General features: G+C 44.1%; 1 protein-coding gene across 1 annotated transcript; it reads right to left on the bottom strand.

Annotated features, from left to right (window-relative positions):
• Positions 1-9,196, bottom strand: SRP19 (signal recognition particle 19). Its single transcript, XM_051643109.1, has 5 exons — positions 9,114-9,196; positions 7,103-7,178; positions 6,001-6,072; positions 4,168-4,279; positions 1-3,154 (listed from the first exon to the last, which is right to left on the bottom strand). Exons 1-5 carry the CDS (start codon positions 9,149-9,151, stop codon positions 3,021-3,023), a joined length of 432 nt encoding a protein of 143 aa, XP_051499069.1. The 5' UTR covers positions 9,152-9,196; the 3' UTR covers positions 1-3,020.
• Between the last annotated feature and the right edge of the window lie 1,058 nt (positions 9,197-10,254).

Here is a 10,254-nt window from a genome sequence, read left to right as displayed (position 1 = left end):
TTTCCCTTCAAAATATTTATTGATAGCATTGAAACCAACAGTTGCAGTACTTCTGTATTTTTACAGCAGCCTCGTCTCCACTCCCAGTCCCACAATAGCCTCATCATCTTCCTTGTTCCCAGGAACTGAGGGTGTGAAGGGGATAGGGGAAGGATGCTGATGGGGGAAAGAACTCAGAAGAACCTGACTTACTATGTTGACTTGAGTTTTTTTAACCCTCTAAGGAACCAAGTTTAATAAAACCCAAGAAATACAGAAATGAAAGTCAGGTTTACAAGCTTAAGCCCTGGAGGAATAGAGGAGTTGTGATCAACTTCTTGGTGCCCCATTTAGGAACAAATATTGCTCACATAGTGTACTTACTCTAAAGCCAGATAGGAATCAAAAAAGCCAGCTGCTGAACTCAGAGATGGGCGGATAAGCAGACACGGGCTGGGGGAATCGGACTTCAGCTCCATAACGGTAGTAACCATCTGATTCCCCAGCAGAGGACAATTTGTTAAAAAAAAAGTCAGCATTACCCAAGATACCTGCAAAGCATTGTTAATTTGATTAAATCACAGTTTTACATACTTGAGCTCAATATTACTCTTTGCAAAAATGTTTATGTCTTTTTTTAATACCCTTACACTTTAAAATAGCTCTACTATTTTGGGTTGATTGGCAAATTTTGGCAAGCAATGCCACAAAGATTTTGTTCTCAACATACATACCATAACACAGACAAGTTCTATAGCTATTTAATTTCTGGCCACTGTAAACATATTCAGTGAGACTGAATAGCCACGTTTTTTAGCTGTCTGTAGTGTAATGCTCTGACTTACAATACTGAGGTATAACACAATCATAACTTGGCTACAGTTATCACCCTCCACTTAATATCGCAGAAGTGTCATCTTGTACCAATTAACTTTCATAGAGCTCTCACTTTAAATAAAGCTTCAGGAAAGCTACTCAGCACTCAGGAAAAGCCAGGAATAACTTGAGCCCCAAAATCTGTGGGCAGTTACGGTGTCTTGTACTCAAGTGTGTATTTCAAACTTTTCTTGCATACCTCACTTGTTATTTTTCCCCATGTTGCAACTTCCCTAACTCCATAGGATGTAATGAACAACCTCTGACCACCTTCCCTTTCAGATGGCACCTCTCCCCACTGTTCCTACCCCATGGCATTCCACTACTTCAGAGAGATACTATTTAACTAACTTCTGAAACCCAGGTGCTGTTTTCAAGGCCAGACACTCCCAAGGTAGCTTGTGAAAACCACTGTACCAGCAGAAGTAAAAAACAAACAAACCACAAAACAAACCAAACAAAAAACCCACTACATTTCTATATAAGCATGGTTAGTTACAGCCTTAGAACACAGAATTTCTTCTCCTAAGCTGCTTTAGAGAGCCTACACACTGCTACTCCCACACTGGTACAGCACTTGGGCTGAGGAACTTTGTCATGACAATTTCTGGATTTGGTACAACTGCAGTGAAAATGAGAGCACATCCTCCTCTTTTGTGAAACAATGCAACCCAAGAACAACACCTACAAAGTATTACAGACAGAAAACAAAATTGAATTTAAACTATTCTCAAGGTGGAGGCTCTTTTACTGTTCCACCATCAGTACCTGTCAGATCAACGCCAAGGGGCACTGGTAACTCATCAGCTGTTTGAAAAACATGCAGTTGAGTGGAACAAAAAAATGTAAGAATGTAAAAAAATCTCAAAATGCAAGGACAAGTAACTTGAGCAGTGATACACTCAATACCTTTACCAAGCTCCAGTACTTCAGAACAATCACTAAACATCTAGGTAGATTTTTGAATGCTGTTTATCTTCAGAATGTAAAAAAGGCGATGCCATAGAACAGCATACCTGACAGGCAAGCAAGACAAATCCTAAAGGAATAGTGCCACCTGGAAAGTTTATAAAAAATAATCTGATAAACTTGCTTCCAGTAGCCATCTGTGAAAACATTCAACTGACTTTGCTTTCATACAGTAAGGATTTACAAAACTCATGCAGGATTTTTGTTTTTAAACTGAAAAGTACTTCTGTTTCTTTTTCCAACTCTTTATACTAAACTACCTCTTATTTAACTTCCCCAGTACATTTCTTAATTATTTTGAAGCAGCTTTGCTACTGGACAGGTGTTCTGATCAGCTCCTCCAAATAACTTTCTGTCCTTGTCTGTGGACTACATAGAAAGAAAAAAAACTTTAAAAATTAAGTTACCAGATATTACAAACTTCAGACATTTGAAAAATAGTATTTGACAGGCAGAAAATGAAGTTATGTTTCCTCAGCTCTCAAAAAAAAAAAAAAAAAAAAAAAAAAAAGCCAAAACAGGATAATATAGTATGCCATATTATACAAGATACAAAAGGGAGATATTTTTTCCTAGTTGTTTTAAAACTTTAGAGCATTATTAATTATACACGTTACTGATTTATTACAACAGGCTTTGGAGGAAAAATTAACACTTCTGGGAAAAGTATCCTATAAAATTATTTTTAAAAAAATTAACACGTGACACATTTATTAGTACACTTGCCAGCTGTAAAAGATTATTAGCAAGGGATGTTTACACAAGCATAACTTCATTGATTTACATTTTTCTTTTAGTATTAAGACAATCACTTCACTAGCATAGATAAATGGTTTACTAAGGCAACCAGTTTTCAGATATCTAGTCTGCTTAAGAATATTTATTTACTTATCAAAAGCTGCACATTTATTCTGGAAAGAATAATTCTCCCACCCATCCTATTTTTATGTTCTTCCACTTTTCAGCATGGATGCTAGATTCAGACTTGCAGGTTGCATGTGAAGACAGATTTATTGTTACACAGATGCAAGACAGCTACATGCATTCCAGTTCCAAAAAAAGCAGGCAGTTCTGTTCAGCTTCATTTGTTTCTTTCTTGCTTTTATCTTTCACTTAAAACTTGCAGCAAGTAATGTGTGCATCCACATTTGTTGTAAGGACAACTATATGATGTAACAATTATTCCAGATGTCAGCTCACTTCTTTTTCTTCCCTTTACCTTTCTTGCCTCCCTCTCCTTGCTGAAGACTTTGGTCACTACCTCCCATCTTCTGGGTTCTTGTTTTCAGTTTGGGAATAGTTTCTGCAGCATAGAGCATCACTGATTTACCTAAAATACAGGGAGAGATCGATACGTGCCTACTATGTTAAGAATATTTGCAAAACTTTCCAAGTTAGAAACTTCAGTTCCACTTTAGATTCCCGTTAAATTAGACATAAAGCCTAGGAGTTCTGCTTCCTTCCCCTGTGTAGCTAGAAGTTTGTGAAAAACTCTTCTCAACCTTCTTATTTTTAAAAAGTGTAGGACTGATAAACATCATAGCAGAATGCAACAAGCAGATAATCTGTCAATCTCTGAAGTACCTACATCCTGTTTCTTTCTTTTCACTTCTTAATGGCCTAAAATACCTGGGACATAATGACAATCTACAAGCATTTTTAGAAAGCTGCTGTTATCTTCCAGCAAGAATATGGTTTTAAATCTCTTTCTGACTGACAGCACTCCTATGCTACTGTAGATTCAGTATGCTTCTCCTTCTTTTCTTAAGATACACACTTTTTCAGATATGTATTTGCTTCCCTTTTACACACTGATTGATTTTCAGGAAAAAGCAAGACTAACTTATTTATCACTCAAGATTAACTTTCTACTAATTAGTTAAAGGGGGCTGCTCCATTCTTAGTTTATGAAAACAACCATGAGAAAACTCAACTGAATTCAGAGTAGTATCAATTTGGCATCCATACCAATATCTATGTAATGCATGTAACTTCAGAAAAAGGTGAAATTTAGCCATTTTAATAACAAATCCTCTGTTTTGCCTGTCACCAACACAGTAAGCCAAAACTGAGTATCTGCTTTGTTCAACATAGCAATCACACAACATTCTCCACAATCCTCTCCAATGCAACTGCTGAAGAAACAGCAAGACCAAGGACAACAGTGTTTTCCAAATTTCACTCAGTCCTCAGGCATCAACTTCATTTGGTTGGCAAATACATTTAATGTAAAGTTGTACAATTTATAATAGCATAACTAATTAAACAAGCCGGAAACACAACAAAACAAAGTTTTTCTGTTTTATTAAGAGGTGAAGTGCCTGTCCCAGGTACTCTACTCACGTGTTGGAAACTGAGGTAAACATGGGTTGCCATCATCTTGTTTGAGCTGGATTCGTACTCTACCTCTGTACTGGACATCTCTATTCCACTCTCTAGGATACATCTTATTTTTCTGTCATATAGAAGAAGAACTTATTACAATTATTGGAATAATTTTCTGCAAAACTTGTCAGTCAATTGATCTCTATTGCCACAGACTGGAATTCTGAGCAGATGCAAACTATAACCATAGCTTTCCAACAGTGTCACCCGCCATTCAGCCACTGCAGTAGTATCCAAAGCTACAGTGCAACTTTTTCAGAAGTATTTCTGTAAACAGGTCCTGGTACTGAACAATTTACCAAGTAACCTGCTACAGGGACTGCTCTACTTCTTCACCAGTCTGGACTGCAGGGACACAGGTTTTTGTTTCAAATCCACAGCCATAAACCCTACTGGACCCCTACAGACAGTAAGCCAGGGGTCACAGTCTGAGGCCCACTGCTTTTGGATACTCATAGCCTTCATTTTTGTTAAAATTATAAGGATTCTTCCTGGTTCTGGCTATTTCATAGGCTGGTGTGCATTGACAGGAATATACTGAGCTTCTTTTGAAAACTAAAATAATTTTTGTACTGTTTTTTGGATACCAATCTGTGGCAGTTTTGGCTGGGACAGAGTTTGTTTTCTTCATAATAATTAGCATAAGGATGTGTTTTGAATTTGTGCTAACAATAATGGTAACACACTGATCTTGTTGTCAAGCAATGCTGCCATTAGGACAAGGCTTTTTTTCACTTTCTCTTACTGCCCCTGTCCTTTCAAAAGCTGGGAGGAGACACAGCTGGGAGATGACCCAAACTGGCCACAGGAATATACCATACTATAAGGTGTGATTCTCTGTATATAAGATGGGGAGAGTTGGCTGGGAGGGGTGACCACTGCTGAGGAACTGGCTGGGCACCAATCAGGGAGGGGTGAGCAATTACACTGTGCAACACCTGTCTTCCTTGGGTTTTATTTCTCTGTCATCTCCCTTTTCATACTACTGCTACTATTATTATAAAGGTAACACTTCAATTATTAAACTGTTCTTATCTCAGCCCATGAATTCTAATTTTTTTTTTTTTGTCTCTCCTCCCCACCCCTCCAATGCAGATGGGATTAAACAATGACACAGTCACACTATTAGATGAGGACCTAAATTACTCTTAGAAAATTCAGCAGTGTTTTAAATTAATGATTACTTCATAAAACAAACTGCAAAAAGTTACCTCTTTAGAAACCCAGACTCAATCCTTAAGAAAAAAGTAACTAAAAATCTTAAACTATTTAAAGAGCAAGCAGGTATTGCAGTGAAAAGTTAGCATTCTCTGGCTAAAACATTACTCCAAAAGACACTGAAGATTTCAAGCATCAGAACCCTATTCCTATAGGACACTCATTCCAAAAGGTAATCACCTTTCATGAAAACTAGGCCTTTTAAAAATCTTAATTTGCAGTTCAACTTGCAAAATTAGCTTTTATTCTGACGCACTTTTAAGCATCTAGGATAGTCTTCTCAGAAGGATAGTTAAAAGAGAGTCATCTTTTTATAAGCTTAAAAGTGGCACTGTCCCAAAGATCTGGGTTATTCCTGCCTTGCATACAGTTTTCCAACATCTGCTTCATCATTATGGTCAGTTACTACTAAAAGCAAGTGAGTATCTTGGCTGATGGTAAAAACTTCTCAATTGCAATTGATTCTGCCTGTACAAAAAGGTGTTATGAAAGAAGAACAGAGACACAGCAAGTTCGTGGTTTTTTTTTGTGTTGGGTATTTGTTGTTTGTTTTTTTTTTTTTAATTAAATTACCTCTAATAGCACATTGAATCCAACTGCTGCACATACATCTTGGATTTCTGTAGACGTGGGATTTTCAACAGCCTGTTGAAACAATGTGTTACAGTTAATTATTATTCAATTGTGAACTACTTATAAAACAACAGTTAGCAGTTTCCCACACTATACTCCATTAACTATAAAAAGCAGATGGGAAAATAAGGTACTTTATAATGATGAAAATAATGAAAAATCTACCATAGAAGTAATTTTTGAGTGCTCCTATAGTCTAGAAAACATAAAAAATAAAGCAGAGAGAAGAAATCACTAAAACAGGAAACAGAGGAGACAGCATTAATTAGGACAGAGAAGCAGGTAAAAGAATTGCCTAGGAGAACTAACTGAATTCACATCTATCATATTTACAAAAAACACAAAAAGCCACGAATCAGCAACAGCCAACTGGCAATCTTATAGGAAGGACTGAAGGAGCAAACCATAGAAACTTTCTAGGCACAGGGCAGTAGATTTCTCCCACAGACAGACCTTTTGACTGGCAATCTGCAGGCTTAAGATTTTACTTTTAACTACTATAAAAAAAACCAACCCTAACACTAAGCAGGGAAGAAGCACTCCTGGTTAAAAATATATTGTAAAAGAGATGACCAAAAACTGTTTCTGGACTGATCAAAAGCAACAACAACAACTTCCAAGTTTATGTGCCACATGCATTGTAAAGTCCATCTTGACAGCAGCCAAGAGGTCAGGGCACAGAGTACAGGCATACATACTCAGTCACCAAAAAACAATCCTTGGCTAGCTATTATTTTCTGCGTTGCTTTAAAATTCGGAAAACTGCTTATGTAGGTGGTTGAGCATTTAGTTTCTCATTGCTTCACCTGCTTGCCAAAGGTGCTGCTCACATGAAAGTAGCAGACACTAAAACCCAGTGCTCTCTGACTAAATTCATATGCTGACTCCAGGTTATTTTCAAATACACTGTAATTTCCAGTTACTGAGCTTCTTGTCAGGCGGGATAGGAAAGATCAACAGCTTTGAGATTTATTTCCAACTCTGTGTATGCTACTGCATAGTGAAACATAACCTCATATTTCCCTGCCACCCAAAAAATTACTTTGTCTATAGGTATCCTTCTTCCTTCTGCTATTGTCTTCTTGTTATTCAAATACGCTGGATAAATGCAGATGAACCTAAAAAGAGAAAACAGAGAGTTTAAGCACATAATATCAACTCCTTAATTGTTTTTGCAGTATTTTCCTAGTAAAATGAACAAACAAAATCTCATGGCTACAACTCGTAAGTTCCCACAAAAGCTTAGAACAGCCACTTACTTTCCCTAGACCAATTAGTGAGATGTTGCAAACCCCCACTTTGAGTGATCCAGGACACTGCATGACCATTTGGCTGAAATGTTCCTTTCATGACACCACTTTCTGAAGCACACAGTGTACCTTGAGAAAAGGAGGCTAAAAGAGAACACTTTGACCTATCTCTTAAACCACTGAAACCTTGAAGGAAACACAGACATTTCCCTGAAAAAAACTAAAGAAGCTTTCCTGAAAGCTGTAGCAGGCTAACTGCTGACTAAGTTCTTCTCAGAAGTGGTGAGGTTTTTTGGCTACGGATTTGCTTTTCTTTTTTTTCCCCTATTCACACACAGAACAAACCCAGATATGGTTAAGTAATACAGGCTTAGAAAGACTACACTTATGAACTTAAGATTTTTCAGTTGATTTAAACCTGTCAAGAACATACAAGTGGACAAGAGAGAACCTCAATTATACTTTTAATTAGACAACTGAAAAAACAACCACCTGAGGCCTACAAAAGAAGCTGAATGCTTTTGGTTGCATAAGGACCTATGATAGCATAAGAAAACGGGGAAGCAGGAAGCAAGCAAATCATCTGAAGCAGACTAATGTCGGGTCAGTTGGAAACTGCCAAGGATCACTGATCCTTACTGCCACCAGGAAACACTTCTTGCTGTCTCAGTCATCTCAGCTCTAATTACCCTCCCCTCCCAAGCACCCCTCTCACTTGTACCTCCCCATATTGGTTACAGGTCCTTTCTGTGAAACAACCAACACTACTGCACAGACATCACAGGCCTGCAAAGGGAATTCCCAATCCCGTGAATGACGTTCACAACCATCACCACACGACAGTGACCACCACCATCTCTTGCTCAGGTAACCCCCTCTGAGCTTGAAAGGATACGCGAGAAGAATGACTGACCAGCACAGCTTCAAGCAGCCCACTCAGAAACCACCGAACCTCAGCCTCCCGCTCCCACGGGCGCGCTGCGGGAACCTCCCGCTGTGACGCGGGACACGCCAGCTCCCGCTGCCCCGCGACACGGTGGACCAGCCCTGCCCCGCCCGCCGCCGCTGGGGCCGGCCCCGCGCCGCCCTGCCCTGCCTTGTCCTGCCCTGCCTGCCCGTCTGCCTGTCCTGCCCTGCCCTGCCCTGCCCTGCCTGCCCTGCCCTCCTGCCCTGCCCTGCCTGCCCTGCCCTGCCCTGCCTGCCCTGCCCTCCTGCCCTGCCTGCCCTGCCCTCCTGCCCTGCCCTGCCCTGCCTGCCCTGCCCTGCCCTGCCCTGCCCTCCTGCCCTGCCCTCCTGCCCTGCCCTGCCTGCCCTGCCCTGCCCTCCTGCCCTGCCCTCCTGCCCTGCCCTGCCTGCCCTGCCCTGCCCTCCTGCCCTGCCCTGCCCTGCCTGCCCTGCCCTGCCCTCCTGCCCTGCCCTGCCCTGCCTGCCCTGCCCTGCCCTGCCCTGCCCTCCTGCCCTGCCCTCCTGCCCTGCCCTCCTGCCCTGCCCTCCTGCCCTGCCCTGCCCTCCTGCCCTGCCCTCCTGCCCTGCCCTGCCTGCCCTGCCCTGCCCTCCTGCCCTGCCCTGCCCTGCCTGCCCTGCCCTGCCCGGCAGCACCGCAGCGCGCGGGGCAGGTCGCGCCCGCCGCGCGGACACGCTCCGGGACACGCCGCCTGACAAGGTGACTCAGCCGCGGGCCCGGCCCGCTCCCCGCCGCCGGGAGCCCCCGCGCCCCGGGGCCGCTGCCTCGGCCCCGCCCCGCCGGCTGCGGCCCCAGCGTGCCCCGGCGACCCCCGCCCCCGGCCGCGGGGCCCGCGTTACCTCTCCTTGTCGGCCGGAGAGGCGGCGGCCCCGGCCATGGCAGCGGCCCCGCCAGCTGCGCCGCCCGGCCCCGCCGCAGGAAGTCCCGCCCTCTCCCCCACCCCGCGGCTCCCATTGGCCGGCGGGGCTGTCGCTAAAGGGCGCCCCCCTATCGGGAAGGGCCACGTCTGCGCACCGGGGAGCCCGCGCATGCGCGGGGGGCGGGACAGCCGCGGGCGGCAGCGCAGGCCGGGCTGCCCCGCTGGGCGCGGGGGGGAGCGGGGGCCGGCAGCGCGCCCTGGTGGCACCGGGAGCGGGCGGTGCCCCGAGCTGCGGTGGGGCGAGTGTTGGCGGCGATCTCTGCTCGGCACTGGCGGGGCCACCCCCGCGGCGCTGTGTTCCGCGCTGGGCTGCCCAGGGCAGGAGAGGCGTGGGCATCCTGCGGAGAATCCCGCTAAGGGCCGCCGAGACGAGGAGGGGGCTGGAGCATCTCTCCTAGGGGTGAAGTCTGACAGAGCTGGGAGTGTTGAGCCAGGAGAGGCTCTGAGGGAACCTCTCAGTGCGTACAAACACCTGCAGGGAGGGCGCAGAGAGGACAGCGCCAGGCTCGTGTCAGTGGCGCCCGGTGGCAAGGCCAGAGGCAAAGGGCACACACTGAAACACAAGAGGCTCCCTCTGAACATCAAGGAACACTTGTTCATTGTGTGGCTGACTGAGCACTGCCAGGGGGTGGGACCAGATGGTCTCCAGAGGTCTCTTCCCGTCTCAGCCATTCAGTCACTCTGAATTTCCTAGGACACGTTTTCTGCACTCACCAGTTAAGCTTAATGCAGCAGCTGTGTTACTAGGACAAAGAACTGAAGGTATTTGATTTATCCATCTTGCATTTTTTTCCTGCTCCACCAAAGCATCCAGCTCCCCAGAGGAAATACTGAAGAGGAGGGTGCTGAGACCCAATGCAACACGGTGCTATTCCAAGGAAAGAATTGCTAGTACCCTTCACAGAGACCTGGAAGTGTTACGAGTTAGGGAGAAGTTTCAGGAAGAATCAGGGTGGCATTTGTCACTGGTGACAAGTTCTTTGTCTATTCAGTCTTTTGAACGGTGAACAGTTTTGTTGCCTTCTGTCTTTGCTCTCATTTTGTGTAAATACACTGTACAA

This window comes from Apus apus, chromosome Z (assembly GCF_020740795.1).
Source record: "Apus apus isolate bApuApu2 chromosome Z, bApuApu2.pri.cur, whole genome shotgun sequence".
In the NCBI taxonomy this organism is placed as follows: Eukaryota; Metazoa; Chordata; class Aves; order Apodiformes; family Apodidae; genus Apus; species Apus apus.
The sequence above is the reverse complement of the archived record's forward strand: the minus strand, read 5'-3'. Positions and strand labels throughout refer to the sequence as shown.

What these genes read in the sequence shown, in the direction of transcription:
- SRP19 (XM_051643109.1), bottom strand. Translation starts at nt 9,151, where the DNA reads ATGGCCGGGGCCGCCGCCTCTCCGGCCGACAAGGAGAG. An exon ending in GAAGGATACCTATAGACAAA is followed by an intron (nt 6,073 to 7,102) that starts GTAATTTTTTGG and finishes TTGTTTCAACAG; the next exon opens with GCTGTTGAAAATCCCACGTC. An exon ending in GATTCAATGTGCTATTAGAG is followed by an intron (nt 4,280 to 6,000) that starts GTAATTTAATTA and finishes TCTATATGACAG; the next exon opens with AAAAATAAGATGTATCCTAG.